The following is a 22,452-nucleotide window of genomic DNA, read 5'->3' on the forward strand; positions in this document are numbered from 1 at the left end:
TTACTTTACAAATATTTTCTACTTTATTATAAAAAGACCAATAGATAGGAAGCTATCTATTATCTGTTCATTCTTTCCACTATGCCAAATCAGTAATAGGTGAAAGGGCTTTAATAGTTGGAGAGAAAATCCAGATGATATGCCTACAAGGGGGAATATCAAAATCTGGGGTGAAAATGTGAGTAGAGAGAGAATGGGGGCAGTGGAGAAGGCAAGTGACTCTTCCAGGAAAAAGCCTGGACTGGCTTTTGGTAGAACTGACAGGAAAATAAATAATGAGTGGGGAACACCATCAGAGACAGTCTGGAATGGGGATAAATGGATAAGACTGCAGACCACACAAAAATCCCTCCCTCTGTGCCACCCACAACCCAGAAAGCCAGACCAGCAGGATGTCTACTGTAGACATTTAGAAAAAACTAAAGGATTCAGAAGGAAGAGGGAAGAACCATCTGGATGAGAGACATTTATGATCTTTTCTGGAATTTTCCTTTCTCCTTGGTATAGAGAGGGTGAAGGAAATAAGTTCTCTTTTCTTCTCAGATTCTACTTTTTTCATTTTAAAAAGGAGGTAGGCAAGTGTCCTGGGAAGTCAAAGACGAGCCTGCTTATACACAAAATCTAATAGTACATGGAAATATTATAGATTGGTCCTGACACCCAGGAACTCTGTCCTCAATCTCCAACTCACAGTCAGATATGGGGCATTGCCTTCTAAGGTCCCCAAACTTCCTTTAGTCATGCTGCTCCTCCCAAGACTCAGTGTCCTATGTTGGTGTCTACCCCATGTGTCCATCAAACATGTTTTCATTCCAAGACCACCATCTTCTGCAGAGAACACTTGCATTATTCATTCTTTCTTCTTTATCTCCCTTCTTGCTTCTCCTTCTTGCTTATCACCTCATCCCTTGACCAGTTTCAATAAGAACACAGCTGATGAAGAGTTAATGTTGTTAACTGCCAGTACTCTGCCCTTCCTGGTGTCCAGGAAATAGGAATGGTGAGTCTAATTCCTCATCTTAGGAAGGGCATGGAAGAGCTGGGACCTTTCTGAAGGATCACCGTGGGGAAGGGATCTGGCCCTTGCCAAGAGTCTGCTGCTCCATCAGGTAGACTGGGTAGGAATTAGGGCCCCCATCATCCTCTGGGTCATTGTCCTCTGTGTTTTGGACCAGTGCACGGCGTGTTTTCATCGTACAGGCAATCTGTGATTAGGAGAAAGGAGGAATGAGTTTCATCTGCCATGCCACTTGCTTTCCTCAATACCCATAACCCTTCAATTCTACTCTCCCTGATCCTAGCCATTTAGCTTCCTTCTTTCCCAAGATTCCATCCAAACCTTGATCCTTATTCCAGCCCCAGATCCCATGCACTAAGTCCCAGACTTCATCTCCAGTTCCCTCCTCTGTCCAATTTTCCCTCTCCTGATATTCCCTGTTCTCATATCCCAGATTCTATCTCCAGCCCCCAGTTTTTCCCTATTCTATTTCCTTTTCTCTCAGCCACAGAATTTTCTTCAATGCCACTGTTCATGCCTCATGCATCTATTGTCCTTCCCCAAAGCTTTCACCACCACTACCCCTTTATTACCATCCTCCCACCATGCCTCTTTTCCTGGGCTAATTACTGCCTCTTGTTCAGATCCATAATCTCTCATCAACTCCCTGTCTCATGGGTTCACTCCTCTGTAGCATCCCTGCCCCTTACCAAGAAGATAAGGCCAAGGAACACCAGGAAGAGAATCACAGCCACCAGGACCACAATAACTATGGCCCATGCAGGGAATGAATCATTCTCCCTCGTTCCTCCAGCACGAAGACCTCCCTGTGAGCCATCTTTGTTCTGATATGGATGGTTTTGGTTGCCTGGGGCTTCTGACATGATGGAACTCAGCTCTATGTGAGATGTGGTGAGTGTCAAAGAACCAATGGGTACCCCATAGGTAACATCAGTTTTATTTGAACCAGGAGAGGTATTAGTGACAGATTTGTCTCCTGTGACATTGAATGGAGGTCTTATAGTCTCTGTGGAAGCTGTGTTTTTTCCTACACTTTCTTTAGGTTTTCTTGGGGGTTTTGTGGTCTCAGTGGCCAATGTGGCCTTTACTCCATGTTTTATAGATTTGGCTTGAGTTCTTGTTGTCTTCTTATTGGCTGGAGTGGCATTTTCTCCATGTTCTTTGGGCCTCTCTGGGGCTCTTGTGGTATTGCTGTTGGCCGAGATGATCTTCTCCCCATGGTCTGTGGGAATTCCTGGGGCTCTTGTGGTCTTCCCATTGACCGTTGTGTTCTTCTCCCCATGGTTCTTGGGCTCTTCTAGGGCTCTAGTGGTCTTCCCCTCATGGTCCTTGGGGCCTTCTGGGGCTCTCGTGGTCATCCTATTGGCCAGTGTTGTTTTCTCCCCATTGTCCTTGGGCCCTTCTGGGGCTCTTGTGGTCTCCCTGTTGGTTGGGGTGGTTTTCTCCCCATGGTCTGTAGGAACTTCTGGGGCTCTCGTGGTCATCCCATTGGCCAGTGTAGTCTTCTCCCTGTGATTCCTGGGCCCTTCTGGAGCTCCTGTGGTCTTCCCGTTGGCTGGGGTGGTCTTCTCCCTCTGGTCCTTGGGCCCTTTTAGGGCTCTGGTGGTCTTCTCCCCATGGTCCTTGGGGCCTTCTGGGGCTCTCGTGGTCATCCCATTGACTGTTGTGTTCTTCTCCCCATGGTCCTTGGACCCTTGTAGGGCTCTGGTGGTCTTACCCCCATCATCCTTGGACCCTTCTGGGACTCTTGTGGTCTTACCATTGGCCAGGGTGGTCTTCTCCTTATGGTCGTTGGGCCCCCCTAGGACTCTAGTGGTCTTCCTGTTGACTGTGGTGGTCTTCTCCCCATGATGCTTGGGACCTTCCAGGGCTCTTGTGGTCTCCCTGTTGGCTGGGGTGGTCTTCCCATGGTCCTTGGGCCCTTCTGGGGCACTCATCGTCTTCCCATTGGCTAGGGTTGTCTTCTCACCATAGTCTTTGATCCCTTCTAGGGCTCTAGTGGTCTTCCCCCTATGGTCCGTGGGCCCTTCTGGGGCTCTTGTCGTCTTCCCATTGGCCAGGGTGTTTTTCTCCCTGTGGTCCTTGGTCCTTTCTAGGGCTCTAGTGGTCTTCCCCCCATGGTTCTCAGGCCCTTCTGGGGCTCCCGTGGTCTTCCCATTAGCTGGCGTTGTCTTCTCACCAGAGCCCTTGGGCCCTTCTAGGGTTCTTGTGGTTTTCTTCCCATATTCCTTGGGGCCTTCTGGGGCTCTCGTGATCATCCCATTGGCAGATGTAGTCCTTTCCTCATGGTTCTTGGACCTTTCTGGGGCACTTGTGATCTTCCTGACTGTGGTGGTCTTCTCCCTGTGGTCCTTGGGCCCTTCTGGAGTTCTTGTGGTCTTTTCCTCATGTTCCTTGGGCCCTTCTGGGACACTTGTGGTCACCCCATTGGCTGATGTAGTCTTCTCATCATGTCCCTTGGGGCCTTCTGGGGCACTTGTGATCTTCCTGTTGACTGTAGTGGTCTTCTTCTCATGATCCTTAGGCCCTTCCGGGGATCTTGTGATTTCCTTGTTGGCTGGGGTGATCTTCTCATGGTCCTTGAACCCTGATAGGGATCTCATGGTCTTCCCATTGGCTGGGGTGGTCTTCTCCCCATAGTCCTTGGGCCCTTCTAGGGTTCTTGTGATCATCCCGTTGGCTGATGTAGTCTTCTCCCCATGACCCTTGGGGCTTTCTGGGGCATTTGTGGTCTTCCCGTTGACTGTAGTGGTCTTCTTCTCATGATTCTTAGGCCCTTCCACGGGTCTTGTGACCTCCCTGTTGGCTGGGGTGGTCTTCTCATGGTCCTTGGGCCCTGCTGGGGCTCTCATGGTCTTTCCATTGGCGGGGGTTGTCTTCTCACCATAGTCAGTGGGCCCTTCTGGGGCCCTTGTGATCCTTCTGCTGTCCGGAGTGGTGTTCTGTCCATGTTTCTTGGACTTTTGGGGGGTTAGTGTGGTTTTCTTGTTGGTTGATGTAGTCTCTTCTCCATATTTTGTAGATTCTGTTGGGACTCCCGGAGTCTTCTCATAAGGCAATGTGGCTACTTTTCCATGTTCTAGTGAGTTTTCTAGTGATTTTGTGATATTTATATGAGCTGATATGGTGCTGTGTCCATGTTCTCTAAGTGTTGCTGGTATTTGTGTGGTCTTTTCAATGGGTGATGTCCTGTTTATATGTCCTGTAGTCTTCATCATCGTTGTGCCTGAGGCAACTGTAGTTCTGAGATTAGCAGCTATTGTATGATCTCCAGCTCTTTCTGACCTTCGTGGGGTTCTTGTAACCTCATCTGATGGGGCTGTTGTGCTTTTGCCTGAGGAATACACAGGTATTTTTTTGCTCTCCGAATTTCCTGAGTTGTGGACAGGATTTATGGTCTTCTGTGAAGTAGCGCTTTTACTCTCTGAAGTAATGTTTCTCAAAGATGTTACACTTTTATCTGATCCTATAACTGATTTGAACTTAAGGCAAGTTGTTTTGATCTTGGGTGCTGACGTTGGATATTTTACACCAGACGATCCTTTATGTGTGTTAGTAGAGTCAGTAGGATCAATAGACCGTCCATTCCGAACATTTGGGTCTCTTCCTTGATTGCTCGGGGTTTTTTCAGAAGTAGGAAGAACTTCATGATGACTTGTAGAGTTTTGGGAATTACCTATGTGTTTGTAAATCGGCTTGAGATGGTGTGTAGTGTTGCAATTGCGTTTTAGATTATGGGTTTCTGTAGATTTACTAAGGTCTAGAGGGCTATGGCTTGACTGAAGAGCAGTATGATCAGGGGGTGCACTATAAACAAAGCCTGAAATAGGAGGGAACAAATTATCAGATGCTGGGGAATCACCAGTTTTCTGAAGTTCTTGAAATGTGATAGCACCTGTGAAGGAAAAGAGGCAAATAAGAAACTTCCATTATTTTCTTCCTTGTTTCTCTGCCCACCTCTCCCTCTAAGGGTCCCTTTATTACCCTAGATATATCTCCCCAGCCAGTATCCTCAAAATACTATGACTTAAAATCCCCATTCTCTCCTCTAGTCTCTGGACCTTTGTTCAGGTTGTGCCTTCAGCAAGAATGCCACTTCACCTCTTCTCCACTTCCACTCCTCAGTTCTGAAATTCAGACCTTTCTGGCTTTATGGCATCTTTCCAGATCCTTCCAAGCATATAAGATCTAGTTTCATCTCAATGCTCAAAAAATTCTTTATTAATACCCTTTCCTGCTACCTTCAACCCAACCTTACAGTTATTTGTGTGCCTATCAACCTCTACTTCCTGCCCTACCTATCAAATCACAAGATTTTGAGATCAGATATTGAGGGTATTTTGTTCCACAAATGCTCCTTTAGAGTTTATATACTTATGAAATGGAGTTCCCTTTCCATGACAGGGCTGAGAGGAAAGGGAACAAATATCAGAATCTCCATCTTTCCATAACATTCCAGCTCCATCTCAAATGTAATTGTGTAACAGACTGAAGTAAGACTTCTGGCAGAACTTGCCATAGGATTAATAAGTAGACACAGGTGATGAATAGGAGGAGGATAAAAAGAGGAATTGAAGATGGATAGAGGAAGGATATGGAAGACTTCATTTTGGTGTTAAAGTTTGGTTTGGATGTAGAGAAGTAGATGAGATGACTCAACCCTATGGTCCCCCACTGGACACCCCTCTCTTCACACGCCTAAAGCTATCTGGGATAGATGAAGTTTGCCCGCTTGAAAGAAAAAGATGTCTGCTTGGGGGTCCTGAGATGAGTGAATGAGGCAGCTGAATTGTAGAAGAGACTGACTGTGTTTAAGGACAGGGTGTGAGAGAAAACACCTCTATCAATAAACAGATATGGGCCTTAATTACATGGGAAAAAAACAACCAACGGGGACAGAGGAGATGTCTCTGATACCTAGTCAGGAGATCGCCAAAGAGTGAGGGAGATAGTGTTGTTACATAACTGAGATTTCCAGTCTGTTAGCTCAAGGTGGCAACCAGAACCTGGACCCATTCCCAATCACAAAGAAACAAAATCCACCCACCTCCTTGCTGCCAAGAAGAGTAGAGGCCCGGGGAACTCTTTGAAAAAATATGGGTGGGACAAGAAGGGGATGAGGGTCCCAAGTCTCTTATGGGAATCGAGGTTAGGGAGAGAAAGGATGGCTGAATTTTCAGGCCCTCACTTCACTACGTTAGTTCCATTCCTTGGTTCTCTCAGCAGCAATACCAATGATAGCTACTACTCATTGGGCACCTTTTCTGAGCCAAAAGCTCAGGTGGTTGCCTTACAGACATTCTCTTTCTGGATTCTCTTCTAGGGTCACTGATCTGCCGGCTCCCCAAAAGTAGACACAGATGATGAATGGGAGGAGGATAAGAAGAGGAATGGAAGATGGATAGAGGAAGGAGATGGGAGACTTTCATTTTAGTGTTAAAGTTTGGCCTGGATGCAGAGAAGTAGATGAGATGACTCAACCCTATGGTTCCCCACTGGCCTCCCCTCTTCACACACCTAAAGCTATCTGGATAGATGAAGGTTGCCCTCTTGAAAGAAAAATGTGTCTCTTTAGAAGCGTTACAAGCTATTAACCTCCCTATTTTACAGCCAAAAAACTTAAGTTTCAAGTTTCACCCAAGAGGAATGGTGACTTGCACACAATCCCACAGCAACAGCAATGGCCAACCTTTCTTGCACCCTTACTATGAGACAGGCAGGTCTTATGAATGTATTAACTCATTTACTTTTCACAACAGCCCTTTGAAATTGAGAACTATTTGTTATTCTCCCCCTTTTTTATAGATGAGGAAACAAGGTTCAGAGAGAATGAGTAATCTCCCCAAGGATACTCTCCAAGTTAAAAGTTGAGCTAGAGTTTGAACACATATTCTGGGTTCCCAGACCCAGGCTCCTACTGGTTAAGACTACACTACACAAACTATAGTTCAGCCCAGCTGTTGGGAAAGGAAGAACACTGGCACTTGTGGAACGCCTAAAGGATGCTGTCTATACATTTGTTTATTTAACCTTCACCACAAACCTGTGAGACAAGCATATGATCTTACTATTTTATAGGTGAGAAAAGGAAGTTCAAAGTGATGAAATAATTGGCAAAGTCAGGCTTCTCACTAAACCCCAGATGCTGTTAAATGTGATAGGGGATGAGTAAATATCCAGAAAGTGAATAAATGAGCAGTAGCAGTACAGTGGCAAATTCCACTGGCTTTAAAGAATCAGAGGACAAGATTAGAGTTCAGGCTCTGTCCCTCACCAGCTTTGCATACTTGCTTGGGTCACTTAAATATTCAGAATATCCATGTCCTCAACTGTAAATAACAATGATGTCAACTGCACCAGCTTAAGCATAGATTATTTAAAGCATTTGTTGAATCTGAATTATAGTCTTTCAAACAGTCTCATACTTTGCCTTGTTCTCCTGGTAGTAAGGGGAGCCTGAGCCTGTGGCCTTCTACAGCCCCAGGTATCTCTCCTGTCCCATCTGCTTCACATACCTCTGAGGCCTGCCTTGACCACCTCGTCCAAAGGGCAGCCCCATATTCCTGGGCCATTTCCCCTGGCTGTGTTTTATCAACATGACACTCATCATTTTCTATTTATAATAAATACTTCCCACAATGGCAGGGATTTTTAATTGTTTCATTCATCGCTATGTCTCCAGCTTAGAACAATGTCTGGCCCACAGGAAGCACTTCATACATATTTGTTGAATGGGTGATTAACAGTATCTTAAGGCTGATGAAAACTCCTCAGAAGCAGTGCCAACAACCTCTCATTATGCACACTAAGTAAAAAAGCATATATAACTGTGACCTCCATAAAGGGTAATTTCTGCCACATGAAGTAATTGAGCCCCTGAGATGTTAGAAGACCTACAGCCCACCAGTTCTGGGATACTGGTTGTCATTTAACCCCAGGGCCTATATAGTCAATAAAGAGATTCAGATAACTAGATCTTAGAATTCCAGATCTACATCACACAATTGTGGAACCATTGGTTATTAAGTCTTGAGTTGAAGCTCAAAGGATTCCTTGGTTCTGAGCTCAGCCATGGAGCTCAGTGACTAACTGCACTGCCCACCCACCCCACCCCCCCACCCCCGCCCCAAGATGAGATGACCATCTCTTCTCCCCAGTAGCAATTTTAGTTCCCTAGGAAGTTTTTACCGTGAGATATTCATTTCGCCAACTACAATAATGGCCCCAAAATAACTTTTTTGGTCACTGATACATAGGCGGAGAGGAAACTCTGGCTTTAGCACAAGACACTGAAGATGGATGCTCAGCCTGGATTAAAGAATGAAAAAAATCCCACGTCAAAACTACGTGTAATTCCAAAGGTCTGTTCAACATGTTTCATTCTCACTTATCATGCTAAGTGATTCATGATGCAGGGTCTCCATCAGAGCAGCTTTACCCAGAAGAGTGTATCTGGTGTTTCTTGGTGTCCTGCCCCTAGAAAATGGCTTACTCCATTTGCAATAATACAGGTAAATGCTTTAAATGTCTATAGAACACAAGCTCAGTACATGGCCTAAAACTCAGAGTAAAACAGACTAAAGAGAAATATACTCAAATGGTTGCCTGCGTGGGTAACTGGGGACTATTATATTTTATTTTTCTTTCTCATTTTTTTTTCAGTTTTCCACTTTCTATAATGAGCATATTTCTGTCAGATAAGTTACATCAAATAACATTTATTAGAGGAAAAACAAGACATCCTTTTTAGACTTGCTCCAAGACCCCATTTGTGCTCCCCTCAGAGATGATTTAATCTACTTTCTGCACCTCTGGTTCTACAACTGCATGCCACAGACTCTGGGGTTCTAAGACCCAGTTATCTGAATCTGGGTATTGACTAATCCTGTGCATAAATGATGGGGAGGGGTCAGAACTGTGTACTAAAGGTATTCATCCACCTCAGTCATCACACTTTCCCTCTCTACCTTGGCCTCACTGCCTGCTGGACATAGTCATGTGCCCCATCAGCCCCACATTCCAGTCCACCCTCACCCCACCCCAACCTTATCCCAGTCTCACACCCTCCCTACCTATCACCCACTTGCTCTTCTCTACAGGATCTGAGTGTCCACTGCCCTGGCCCTCCCCCCAGCCCTCTCCTCCGTTCCACCCAGGCAAACTCTAGCAGTCATCTCCCCAGACAAAACCCACAGAGCCCAGAGTGTCCTATTCTGGAATTCAGATCTCAAGTCTGCCCTGCATCTGCCTGTGCCCTAGAGCAAATCTTCCTCAAAAGTTAATGTGTATGGAGTTGTCTCATGCTTCATTCCCTTCTGCTTTGTACCTACAGATCCTTCTTCCTGGGCAGCAGCATAACAGAAGGTGGCAGAGAGCAGCAGGTGGGATAGCAGCATGACAGGAAGGAGGAGAGAAGAGACCCAGGATTGGGAGGCTGAGGACAGCTCTGGTGCCTCTGTCCCCAGACCATTGAGATAGGGAGAGAGGTACAAGTCAGAGCACAAACAGAATGCACTGCTGAGGCCTAGCAGAGGCAGCTCGAAGATTCCTCAGCTCCTGCCCCTGCCAGCCACCATCCACTTGTTCCCCTCGCTCCCATCCCCACTGGCCCCAACATGACCTGAGCTCAAGGAAGGAGAAATTTCCTCCAATATCACCCTCTGTCAAATACCATTAGAAGAAGAAGCTGCTGCCTGCCCTACCCTAAATACTGTCTGCAGCATCCAGATTCACAACTTTCTGGGTCCTGGTTTGCAATCATCAACATCGTTGCCATGGATGACCCTATCCAGCACATTGCGTCTCTCTGAATTTATTTGTGTGTGTCTACCTTGTGAAGACCCTCCTTTGAATCACCCAGGTCCCCTCCAGACTTCTCCTGTGTTTCACCTCTCCGCTCCCTGGGGTCAGTCACAGAACTATTTCTTAACTAAGTGAACTAATTTGGTGATTTCACTTTAACTTGTAGGTTCTGTTGTGCTTATTAAACTTTTCCACATACTTTTTCTCACTGAAGCTCTGGAATGTTTCCCAACTGTAGAATGGGGACAAAATCATGCACACCTTATCGAGTTGCTATGAGGATCAAATAAGTAAATGTGAACAAAGTGCCTAGAACAATGCCTAGCACATAGTAAATGCCTGGTACGCGTCATCTACTGGTATTGGCCAGATGGCATTCTTCTAAGCTTATAAATGTAGGAAAGCCCTCACTAACTAAATGGGCCAGAGTCCAGAATAGAACCAAGATTGGCATAGAACAGGGCTCTTGGGAGAGAAATGCACCTCGGGCCCATGAGGGCAGCAGGCAATGTGGAATGGCAGAATCCCTGCTTGCCACCCTCTAACTTCATGACTTTGGACGAGTCCCTTCACTTCCTCTGCATCATGCTCTCCTCTCTATAAAGTGCAATATGAACCATCTCAGGAGATTTGAGGAGATGAAATGAGATGAAGTACTGTGAGCACATGTGAGTTCCTTGAACATAACAGATGCTCAGCGAATGTCAGGCCCCACTGCTGTCTACCCAAGACTGCTGGCCTGTACAGTGTCTTTATGTAAACTGGAAACAGCCCCTCTGTGTGTGGGTGCAGCTTTGCAGGCTATGTCTTGAGAAGCAGAGCACAGGCTGGATTTCATCTCCTACCTGCTCTTTAGACAGTAACCTTAAGCAGTGAACACCCTAGGCAACTGTATGCAACAACCCTATACCCACATCCCTTCCCACCACACATTCACCTGCTATTCATTTCTATGATTGGTCATTCAACCCTACAAATGCTAAGAAACAATTCCTCTTTGTCTTCTGTCTCCTTGTGTTATGGTAACCCCTTTGCCTCTGAAGGCATCTTACCTGCCTCCTGAGAAGCTAAAAGGAAGATGAGGCAGCAGTGGAGGCCAAAGGTGGAGCGGATGCAGTGGGCTGGCTGGGCCATGTTGGAGTTGGACAGCTGCTTGGGACCATGGGCTGGGGTCCTCTCAGCTTAAATGGATCCATGTTTGACGTCATGAGGGCTGGGGCCCCCCAGGTCTCAACCTTAAGCAAATGGAACAGCCCCACCCCACAAGGGTGCCCTGATAACAGGAGACCGCAACTGCTGTGTCACAGAGCCAAGCACCTGGGCGCCTGCTGAATGGGTGGGATCTGGGAAAAGGAATACAGAATGGGCAGACTCCTGACCCAGCCCCAGCAGAGGGAGAGGGGACTGGGTGGGGGCAGCCTCCAGGGCTCTGAGGAGATAGGGAGCATATTGCTGGGTTCTAAAAGGACTGGGCTCTGATGGGTGAGGCAGATGGGGGGGGGGTGATTGGGTGCTCAGGTTCTGGGAGGAGATTCACATTCTGGTTCTCCAGCTTCACATTTGCCCTTCCACTTCTCTCGCGTCAGCCCTGTTTTCCACACCCCTTATTCACACATGGTCACTCTTTTTGCTATGGGTGGAGTCATCCATGAGTATCAGGTGAAAGAGCAAAGAAGCGGAAAGACCTCACATGGTCCACTACTGCAGAGACAGGTGCTTCCAGATGTCCAGAGATGACACAAGATGTGGATACAGTGGGGACAGTGACAGAGACAAGCTACAAGACTGATACAGAAGCCCAGGACCCAACATCACACACCTCACCAGGGACACAGATGGGAATGGAGGCTGAGTTCTTTGGTAGAGATGCTTGGTGTACAGGGGCTCTGCCTTCAGCCCACCCCTTCCCTCCTCTCCCACATCAGCCCAGCAGCCATCACTTGCCTCCAAGCCCCTATCACCCCTATATAGAAATGCAGACATCTCACTTCTAGAATCTCCTGGAGTCTTCCTCTTTCCCTCCTCCTGATTCCTTGCCTAGAGCAAGCATTAGTTCAGAAGACTGTCAAAATTCATTCACTGGACTTCCAAGTGGCAGTACCTGGGGCTGGAGTTGTGGGGGACAGACTACTGGGGCCAAGGAGAAAGTCATGCATCCAGGTGTCCAAGTCACCACCTCTTTATGGCTCACTTGATTTGTTCACAGTGTGTCTCCTCTCATGGAAAGTAAGCACCCTGCAGGCAAGGTCTTTGTCTTGACCACTGCTGCTTTCCCCGTCACCTGAGGTAGTGTCTGGCACACAGTAGACAATCAGTAGGCACTTACTACTCGGCTATACAGAGTGGGTGTCTGGACCGTCTGCTGCCTTTCTGGGGGAAGTGGAGCAGGCAGAAGGAGTGGAGGGGGTCAAGATCTAAAGGTCAAGAAGCCAGGGGCTCAGGGCAGTGGGGCTCATGGGAGGACCAAAGAGACATTTTGGGAGAACATATGAATTGTTCTCATTACTTGGTGTGACTTGTCCCTAAGCCCTAGGCAGGGCTGGAATGAGTGAGAAGGGAACAGGCCAACTTCTCATTAATGTAATTAATGGGAAATTAATGAGGCTCCATGGAGTCAGGCCAAAGACTGATTACTTAGAACTGGGTGGCCTGCCTCCCTGAAAGGGAGCACCCTGAAAGATGGAGGAACTAAGGCAGCAGCAGGCCTTCCCCTGTAGCTCCATCTGGACCCAGAGTGACTAACAACTCCCTTTTCCATTAGTCCCCAGCCCCACCCTCTCCCCCAGGAACCTAGGCCTCTAGGAGAGTGGTTCTCAACAGAGAGGGACAGTTTTGCTCCCCCAGCAAACATTTGGGAAAGTCCAAAGGTATTCTTTTTTTTTTGTTTTTTAATTTTATTTTAGAGAGAGAGAGTGGGAGTGAGAGGGACCGAGTGAAAGAGAGAGAGAGAGAGAGAGAGAGAGAATATCTCAAGAAGGCTCCATGCTAAGCGTGGAGCCTGACATGGGGCTTGATCCCACAACCCTGGGATCATGACCTGAGCCAAAATCAAGAGTCGGATGCTCAGCCAACTCAGCCACCCAGGTGTCCCTAGAGATATTCTTGTCACAACTTGGAAGGGGTGTCACTAGCCTCTAGTGGATAGAGGCCAGAGGTACTATTCAACATAATACACAATGCTCAGGACAGCCCCCAACCCGCAACAAAGAACTCTCCAGCCCAATATTTCAGTGGTGCTGAGATTCACAATCTCTGCTTTAGTTGCATAAATAAACATCCGCCCTTCTCTTTTAGCTACAACTTCCTCCAGACGACCCATGCATCTGGGTTAGAGAAACTAGGGGGTAAGTAGAGGCTCAGGTTGATCTCTTAGTGTGAGTAGAGGTTGTTGTGTCTGAGTTAGAGGCTGAGGGGTTAGTCACAAAATAATCCTACTAATTTCTAACGTTTGAGCATTTCTATGTGCCAAAGAATATGCTAAACACCTTACCTTCTTATAACCTATGAGATTAGCAACGTTAGCTTCATTTTACCGATGAGAATAAACAGTCTCAGATTAGGGAAGTGACTTGCCCAAGGTCACACACCTGGTAAGCAGGAGACCAGACTTGGTCGGTACCTGCATAATGGCAAAGCACATGTGCTTTGACAAATACACAATGACTAGGAGACAAGTGGAGGGGGTGGTGTTTTATTTAGCAAGAATTGTGTCCTTCATCCACTCAGAGTGGTCTAAGGAGGCATCACAGAGCAAGACTCCTCGCCTGTCTCAAAGTGAGAGGACTGGAGGTGTTGGGAGGGCCAGGAGCCAGCCCAAAGGGGCTCCATATGGAAGGAGCTGTGAAGGGAGAGCTTCCCCATCCTGCACATGGGATGTCCAAAGTATCCCTAGCTAGTGAGGCTCTCTAAGGAAGAGGGTGGGAATGGGAAGAAAGGGTGAAGGACAAAGGTTCCAACTGCCCAGACCTAGACTTCATGAAGGCTAGAAGACTCCTGGAGACCAGCTAGCCCTGGTCCTTCCTTCTGCAGCTGAGAAAACTGCTTCAGAGAAGTTAGGTCCAAATGGCAGGCTGGTGGCAGGACCCAGACCAGAACCTCAGCCTCCTACTTGGTGACTGATCCCCTTATACTGTTGGTGAAGGAGACCTGGATGGGCTGGTGGCCCCAGGAATCCACCCGCAGGAAATGGTCCCAGCTAACTGAATGGGAAGGCTGAGTCTGAGAATGAGTCTGTTTTGGAGAGGAAGAAGGAAGGTTGAAGGGAGAGGGATACTCTACCATCCCGGCCCCACCCCTTCATTTGACAGGGTAGTGGCTGGTGTCCCTATGGTGGCAGTCATAAGGGGTCACAGAGCCACTACCACACTCCACACTCATCTCCTTCCAGAACTGGCAGGCCTGAGAGACCATGGAGAGGGTGGGTCAACTGAGGGCCCCAGGAATGTGCTCCCAGCCCTCAGCTCTCCCCATGGGCTGCTCCCTCTCCTTGACAACTCAGGTTCTCAGCATCCCTCTTCAAGTGAAATGATAGTAACGATGAATAAGGGGAATATTGAGCATTAATGCCAAGCAGCTAAGGGCTTTACATGTATAGCTCATTTCATTCTCCAACAGCCTTTTGACCTATCATTCTCATTTTATCCAGCACTCATCTATAAAATGAGGGGTAATAATATTATCTATATCACAGGTACATAGGTATGTATGTACAGCCCCTTGCACATAATAAGTGCTATTTAAGTATTAGTTATTATTAATGAGAAATCTGGACACAGAGAGGTTAAGTAATTTGCACAAGATCACACAGCTATATTGGTGGGGCTAGGATTCAACACCCAGGCTAATGTGACTCCACACAGTCTTCACTGCCTGGATAGAGCTGAATTTAGTGTCTCCCTGATCTGGTCAGCCTCCAGCACTCCCCATTCTCTCTTTTGGTGGCCCCAACTCCCCATCCCTACTTGGTCACTGACAGGTACTGACATCCACATCACTGACATCCACATCTTTCCATCTTTCTGAACCTTCCTCCATATCTCCAGCTCTGTTGTCATATATATCTCACTCTGCAATGTCTCTACTATGAGGATGCCCAGGTGGGCCTCTCTCCTTCTTCTGAACCCCAGTCTTTCCCACTGGGAAAGTGGCCTGAGCCTGCTCCCCTGTCTTTCCTCCCTTAATTTCCTGCCTTTAGCTACTGGGGACTGGGTGGGGGGGGGGGGAAGCTGCCCATGCCATCCCTGCTGGGAATGGAAGGGAGAGGAGAAGGAAAAAGAGGGAGGAAGGGGAACAGGATCCTTGGAGGGGATGTTTCTTACACCAGAAAGATCAAAGCCATGAGAAAGGAAGTTGAAAACTTTTCAAGGAAGCAATCAGGTAACAGACATCTGGCTATTGGTGTGACCAGAAGCTCAAGGGAGCACCGAAACCCCGTTAAGAACTGGAAACATCATCAGACATACTCAAAACACAGTTGAAATCAGGCACTAATGAATGCCTGTACTCCCCTCCAGGAGCCAGAGCTGGCTGCAGAAGAGTAAGAGAGAATGGGCCCAACCATCATCTTTACTGGTAAATGGCCCAATGCAAATAAGAGCGCCTTACTGGTCAGGATTCTGAGCTCGGGGCATGTGGTGGCCACTCCAGCCATTATGGGAGTGGAGCCTCCTGAGACAGCCATGCTAGCTATGTGGAAGGCCAGACCCAATGGGAGCCGTTCCAGGGGCTGTCGTGAGGGATGCAGATCCTAGAAGGGAAGAGAGAAAAAATGGCCAGAAGAGATCAGAAGTGAGAGCAGAAGCAGAAATTACATTCAGTGTTCTCTCAATCAAAATCCTAGCGACTTATAGGGGCACCTGGGTGGCTCAGTTTGTTCAGCGTCTAAAATTTGCTCAGGTCATGATCTCGTTGTTCTTGAGTTTGAGTCCTGAATTTTGCTCTGTGCTGACAGCTCAGAGCCTAGAGCCTGCTTCAGATTCTGTTTCTCCCTCTCTCTCTCTGCCCTTCCCCTGCTCACGCTCTGTCTCTCTCTCTCTCTCAAAAATAAATAAACATTAAAAATAAAATAAAAATCCTAGCGAGTTGTTGGTATAAATAGATGAGCTAATTCTATGAAAATGAAGACTGAGAATGGCTGAGAAATCTCAAAACAAAACAAAAGTAGAAGACTTAAACTACCAGATCTTGAAACTTGCTACAAAGCTGAGGTCATTAAGTACTATGGCACTGACCTAAAAATAGACACAGAAGAACAGAATAGGGGTGCCTGGGTGGCTCAGTTGGTTAAGTGTCCAACTCTTGGTTTCAGCTCAGGTCATGATCTCACAGTTTGTGGGTTTGAACCCCACATCAGGCTCTGCACTGACAGCAAAGAGCCTTCTTGGGATTCTCTCTCTCTCTCTCTCTCTCTCTCTCTCTCTCTCTCTCTCTCTGCCCCTCCCCCACTCATGTGCACATGTAAACTCCCACACTCTTCCTCTCTCTCAAAAGAAAGAAATAAACTTAAAAAAAAAAAAAGAGGAACAGAATAGAGTCCAGAAATAGACCCACATGTATATGCTCACCGGCCTTTTGATAAAGATACTCACACAACTCAATGGTGGGCAGAGAGGGAGGGTCTTTGAAATAAATGGCTCTGAGGCAACTGGTTATCCATACAGGGAGAAAATGAACCGACCTCTACCTTACTCCATACACAGAAATTAATCGAAGACAAATCATAGGCTTAAATTTCAAAGCCCAAATAAGAAAGCTTCCAGAAGCATGCATAAGAGAATATGTTTATGACTTTAAAGTAGGCCAAAAAAAAGTCTTAGGTAGGATACAAAAGACACTAACTACAAGAGAAAAAGTTTATGAATTGAAAAGCAGGGGTGGGGTTGGAGGGGGTGCTTTGTATAGCCACCAAGCCCAGGGCACTGCTCCAATGAGATTTTGGGGAACTGTTGACTTACACGTGGCTGAGTACAGGAAGCCCCCGCCCAGAGCCACAGGCCAAGCTAAAAAGCCCTCTAGAGATAGATTGAGAAATAGAAATATCACCTAGCAACACCGAGAATGTTACTGTAGTGCTCCCAGAAATGGTTGTAGCTGAAATCTGAGAACTATTTGGAAAACTCCCAGAAGGTGAAGAAACTGTTGAGAAACTTGCAAAGAACGTGCAGAGATCGGCAGAGTTCTACCCAGAGACAGTGGTGAGACTGGTAGACATGGTGGGGAGACTGACAGAGATCTTCTCAGAGATGGTAGGGAGATTGGCAGAGATGGTAGGGATACCAGCAGAGACAGTGGGGAGACCAACAGAGAGATATCCTCAGAAATAGGAGACTGGCAGAGACGGTGGGGAGACTGACAGAGGTATCTCCAGAACCTGAGGGACTCTCAGAGGTTGTCAGTATGCCTCCAGATGCTGTTTCCTGATGAGGTCAGCTGAGCTATTGTTGGAAGAAGAAAAATGAAGTGATGGGATTAGAAGAGTTGGCCAACTCCAAAGGCCACCTCTTTACCCCAACAACCCTTTTCAGAGGTTGGTGTTCCTGCAGGGCCAGGAATAGCACCCAGGTGCGTCCATGGTGCCTGATGGTGTGTGCCTTTCCATATCTATTTCCCCTGCTCTTTAAAGGCTCTGAGGCTTGCATCACCTGAGGTGCTCAGTGAGTTGAGCATCCGACTCTTGATTTTGGCTCAGGTCATGGTTCCAGGATCGTGGGATCGACCTCTCCGCTTAAGTGTGGAGCCTGCTTCAGATTCTCTCTCTCTCTCTCTCTCTCTCTCTCTCTCTCTCTCTCTCTCTGTCTCTCTCTCTCCCACTGTCCCTCTCCCCTCCTCTCAAATTAAAAAATACAATTAAAATAAAAAAAATAAATAAAGGCTCTGAGGCTGATTATAAGTCTCAGGAGAGCCAGGTATGTTAGTATTTCCACCAACCCCAGGATCTCCATCTCCAGGGAGAGGTCACCAAGCTGTCCCCAAGGGATTGTCCTCTCCCAACCTGATCCCAGGAAACATTGGGTGGTGGGGGAGAGTGAGTGAGAGGCTGAGGATTCCCCTACCTGGCTCTCAGGCTCTTCCCAGACTTGGGACCAATCTTTCAGTCCCAAGTCCATCTCTAGCTCAGACCTTTTGCAAAGGAAGGAGGCCCAGGTGTCCAATCCCAAGGTCCTCTTCCTCCTAGAAGCACAACCATTGGGGGTGAGGATAGATACACAGGTCCCTGGGGAAACAGAATTTGGGAGCTGGATGAAGGTGTAGAATGGCAAGGCCTGGGGCTTGCATCTGACCCTTGGGAGACCTCAGGGCAGGGTAAACACCTGAGCCATCTCTCACCTAGCTGACTGGAGCCCACAAAGTTTTCCATTCTTTTGGCAGAGAAGGGCCAAGGGAGAAAAGGAGCACCAAGGAAGACATGCATCATGTTCAAGAACAGTGCAATGCAGAGGTTCAGAACCTAGCTCTGAAGCCAGACTGTTCTGAATCCACTACTCCCAACCTGTGCAAGCTCAAGCAAGTCATGTGACCTAAGTCTTAGTTTCTTCATCCCTAAAATGGGGTGATCTACTACCTACTTCAATGGGTCATTACAAGCATTAAAGGAAATAGTAGTTCTAATGTTCCTAGCATGACTATGTAGAGTTGGGGGCACCAGCTGGGAAAGACATAAGGGTGCCTCTGCTCTCCTCTTAAGAAGACTCAGATGCCCAAAGCATCTCTCTATGCTCCTGCTTTCTACCCTTTCTCATACCTCCTGTGCCTGCTCATCTTTCTGTCCACTTATTCTTTCCATTCTTATCTTCCTGCTCTCCCACAGAAGCCCAAGAGCCCTTGGATGTCCAAACCTGAATGTCTTTTGCTTTTGCTTTTGGCTTCTCTCCCTGACTCGGCCCATTGCTCTCACTGCTTCCATCCCTCTGTGCTTGGGCCCACTGGTTTCTAAGGGAGAAGGGAGATAATACATAGGAAAGCAAATAGGAAGACAAAGGGCATGTGCTTTTGTGTGTTCCAGGGGGCTTATGTGACTAGTGTGTCAATCTGTTGAGCTTGTCCCTGTGTCTGGCATAATGAGGGATGGTTTCTAATCTCTCTGCTATTGGCTTGCTGTGTGGCCTTAATGAGTCATATGCCCTCTCTGGGCGTTGGTCTGCTAATTTGTAATGAAAGGTGGTAAACTAGATGGGCTCCAAACATTCTCTATACATCTGTCCTTGTTTTTGCTTTTTGGAGTGCCTGTGTGTAAGGATGAGTGCATAAGGCAGGGGGTGGGAGAGTATTTGATGAAACTCATGTCTCCAACTGAGTATATAGGATGTTTTAGAACAACTAATACAAAACATTCAAGGATGAAAGTTCCCCCTTTACCCAGATTTCTCACAGAAAGCCAGTGTGCCTGGGGGAGTAGGATACCTGGGTTTGGGAAGAAACTTGGTGTAATCTACCCCTCCCTTTTGGGCCCACATTCCTGAGCCCTTTGGTGGCATGAATGATGGAAATTAATTGCTGTTAATAATTAATCCCTAAAGAACAAGTAGAGGCCCAGGCTTAGGTGGGGCCCAGACACCTGCAGGAGGGACACCTCCTTAACTTCCCTCTCTGTAGAACTGGGCACCATCCCCATCAAAGCCTCCAGACATAGGGAAGGGGTGGGGCACAGGATTGAGGAAAGGGGACCACCTTCTATTTTCCCCAACAGCCCAGTGAATGGCCCTCTTCTGGGTCCTCAAAGCCATACTGGGAGAACTGGAAAATCCAGTTACCCAGCTTCCCTCTCCCATTTCCCACCCAAACACTTATGCTAAGGATTGAGTGGAGTATAGAAAGGCAGGCCTGGTAAGGAGAAGCTAGCTGGGGCTTCAGACATCTCTTCTGTCCATCAGAGAAGCAAGAAGTGAGGTGGCCACAATGGGGGCCAGGCTGCCCTTCTTCCTCTTCCTGACACTCCTGAGCAGCTCACAGGGAACAGGTGAGGGCTGGAGGGCTTGATGCCTGGGTGCTCATGGCAGGAAGAGGCCAAAGAGGGGAGTAAGAGAGGCATCCAGTCCTGAGCTTCCAGAGGTCTGGGGCTGAACCCCTGCATCGAGTGGGTCCTGAAGGGCATTGTCAGGGAAGAGCAACTTGGGGTGGGGGAGGCAGGGGTGCCCGCATCTCTGAAGGAATATAGCCCTAATAATTGGACATTAAGCTGTATTTTTTGATCCCTAGGGCCAAGAATGATTTTGCAGCTGAAGCTGAAGGACTCCCTTCTAGCAAATTTCTCCTATGATTCCAGCTTCCTGGAATTGCTCGAAAAGGTAGTTCTTTGGGAGGGGAAATGTGAGGCTGTGTGAACTTTGAGTGTGTTTCTGAGTCAGTGTGGGCCTCTCTGCTGGGGTCTGGCCATCTCCAAGGGGTGAGTGAGAGCCATCTTACACCCTTCCCTCTAACCCTTTCTCTTCCCCAGCTCTGCTTCCTCCTCCACCTCCCACCTGGGACCAATGTCACCCTCCATCATGCAGGATCCCCACACCGTGCCATCTGCAAAGTCTGAGAACAGTCGAAACCTGTGTCCTCCCTTGGCCCAGGCATTTGACCACCAAGGTACAGGAAAGATGCCCTAAACCCTGCCGAGTTGCAGTAAATATGATGAATTCAATGACTTGCCTTTGTGGGTTTGTGAACAGAGAGCTGGCAGGAAAATAGAATTGGACACCAAACTCTCTGACTCTCCCCCTTATTAAGCAGAGGGGTTCCGGGATGGACACCCTCTCCCTCAACACCAGTGTGAAAGGCCTAGAAAGAATCTGGGAAGTTAACTGTTTGAGGACCCACGCACCACACTTATACATGCATGTGCGTGAATACACACTTCAAGCTGAGATCTTCAGAATACCTAGGAATAAAGGCAAGAAATGTACTGAATTCCTACTTTGTTCCAGACTTGATGCTTTCCCATTTCAATGCTTGCAGTGATCTTGAATGTAGAATAAGTGTCACTGTCCAATTTTACAGATGAACACTGAGGCTTACAGAGGGTAAATTACTCACTTTAGGTCCATTAGCAGTGGACACCAGACAAATGCCTTGACTTAAGCAAGATTTTCATTTCATCCTTCTTTGCTTGGGAGGCAGCTCCAGCGATAGATGAGAGGTTCCACCTGTGAGAGGATATCTGGCCAGCCAGGTGTGAGTGGTGGGGAGGGTGGGTGCTAGCAAAGCTTGTGCTGGCTGTGAGGACATACAGTCCCACAGGCCCACGCTTGAGTCCTGGGTAAATTTCTTATCTCTCAGAGCCTCCATTTCTTCACCTGCAAAGTGGGAATGATAGTACCTGACGCTTGGACTGTTGTGAGCATTACATGGAGAAGCTACGTAGGGTACATGGGCAGGTAAGTGAGCCTGAGTAGTAGGGATTGTTAAAATTCAACCATGGTCCTGACATAGAAGTCCTAGTCCCCTCAAGGGTCCAAGGTCTTCCTTCTGATTTTCTTGAGGCAGGCACTCCTCTGTCTCCTCACCCAAGATGATCTTGACTTCTTACCAGCTTTCTCAAAATGCAATCATGCAGCTCAAACTTGACCATTTGGGGGTACTGATGTGACTGTTTCCTGTTCTCCACAGTCCTCTCCCCTACCTACCATACTCCCCACCTACCCAGTATCACCACCATGGGAAATTAGAGGCTGACTTCCTTGGAGGGAGGAGAAGGCAACGGCTCCAAATAGAGCATCCCTGAAGATGAGGGGGGAATTGCAAGTGGGAAATGAAACAAAAAACTTCCAAAACAAAATTCCTCTATTTTCCTTTACAACTATCCTGGGATCAGCAACCTGGAAGAGAGGTAGCTGGGAGCTAAAAAGGGCCCCAGTGTTCCATGACTTGTTCTTTGCCTGCACTAGGTGCAGGTGACACTCATGGGTCAGGTGTGTAGGCCCTACCCAAGTTGGGGAACTGGATGTCTGAATTTCCAAGGAGCAAACAGCTAACTGCCTCTCAACCTGATTCCTACATCTCAGGGCCTGGGATCACCAGGCTGTGATTTCCAGATTCTTTCCTCAAAAAAAACTCTCTTCCAAGACTCGACAGAGCAGTACAGGGAAAAGAATGCTTTGGGATTGAACACACCTAATTGCCGTTCTTCTCCTTTTGGGTAATCACGTAAATTCTAGCTGAGCACATGGCTCACTTACATTTAGCTTAGCACACAGCTCATCGTATTTCCCAGCCTGTCAGCTAGGAATGGCAACAGCTACAAGGAGAAAGGCAGTATACAACTTCCTGATGACATCTCTGAAAGGAGAGGCACTTTTATTTGAGGGAAGAAAACAAAGTCCTTCCAGTAGCCTACAGGTCATAGACCAGTGCTTTCCAATAAACTTTCCATGATGGAAATGTTTTAGAACCTACACTGACCAATATGGTAGCCACTAGCCACATGTGGCTATCAAACACTTGAAATGTAGCTAGTGTGACTGTGGAACGGAATGTTTAGTTGTACTTAACTTTGTATTCGTTAAATGGCAACCATTTTGGACAGCACAGCCCTAGATGATCTGCCTTGAGCTTTCCTGACTCCCTACCCCACAATGGACTTTATCTCCTACTCTTCCCCCCAACACTGGCCTCCTTGCTGCTCTTTGAGCACTCAGGATATGCTCCCATCT

The 22,452-nt window shown here is 47.4% G+C and overlaps 2 protein-coding genes across 3 annotated transcripts in view; one reads left to right on the top strand and one right to left on the bottom strand.

The window, feature by feature from the left end:
• On the bottom strand, window positions 1-21,538 carry MUCL3 (mucin like 3). The gene is made up of 5 exons (XM_053223393.1): window positions 20,837-21,538; window positions 17,872-17,989; window positions 10,873-17,253; window positions 1,708-4,913; window positions 1-1,205 (listed from the first exon to the last, which is right to left on the bottom strand). The coding sequence occupies exons 3-5, from the start codon at window positions 10,952-10,954 to the stop codon at window positions 1,059-1,061; spliced, it is 3,435 nt and encodes a 1,144-aa protein (XP_053079368.1). The 5' UTR covers window positions 10,955-17,253; window positions 17,872-17,989; window positions 20,837-21,538; the 3' UTR covers window positions 1-1,058.
• SFTA2 (surfactant associated 2) overlaps window positions 19,479-22,452 on the top strand; it is a 5,838-nt gene continuing 2,864 nt past the window's right edge. The window contains exons 1-3 of one of the 2 annotated variants that reach the window (XM_027052848.2): window positions 19,479-19,775; window positions 20,015-20,103; window positions 21,080-21,177. In XM_027052848.2, the coding sequence (XP_026908649.1) occupies window positions 19,715-19,775; window positions 20,015-20,103; window positions 21,080-21,177 (248 nt within the window). In that variant the 5' untranslated portion in view covers window positions 19,479-19,714. Of the gene's footprint in view, window positions 19,776-20,014; window positions 20,104-20,252; window positions 20,730-21,079; window positions 21,178-22,452 lie in introns of those variants that run through there. The other variant, XM_015062751.3, reaches the window with a different exon arrangement.

The sequence above is a fragment of the Acinonyx jubatus genome, chromosome B2, assembly GCF_027475565.1.
Source record: "Acinonyx jubatus isolate Ajub_Pintada_27869175 chromosome B2, VMU_Ajub_asm_v1.0, whole genome shotgun sequence".
In the NCBI taxonomy this organism is placed as follows: Eukaryota; Metazoa; Chordata; class Mammalia; order Carnivora; family Felidae; genus Acinonyx; species Acinonyx jubatus.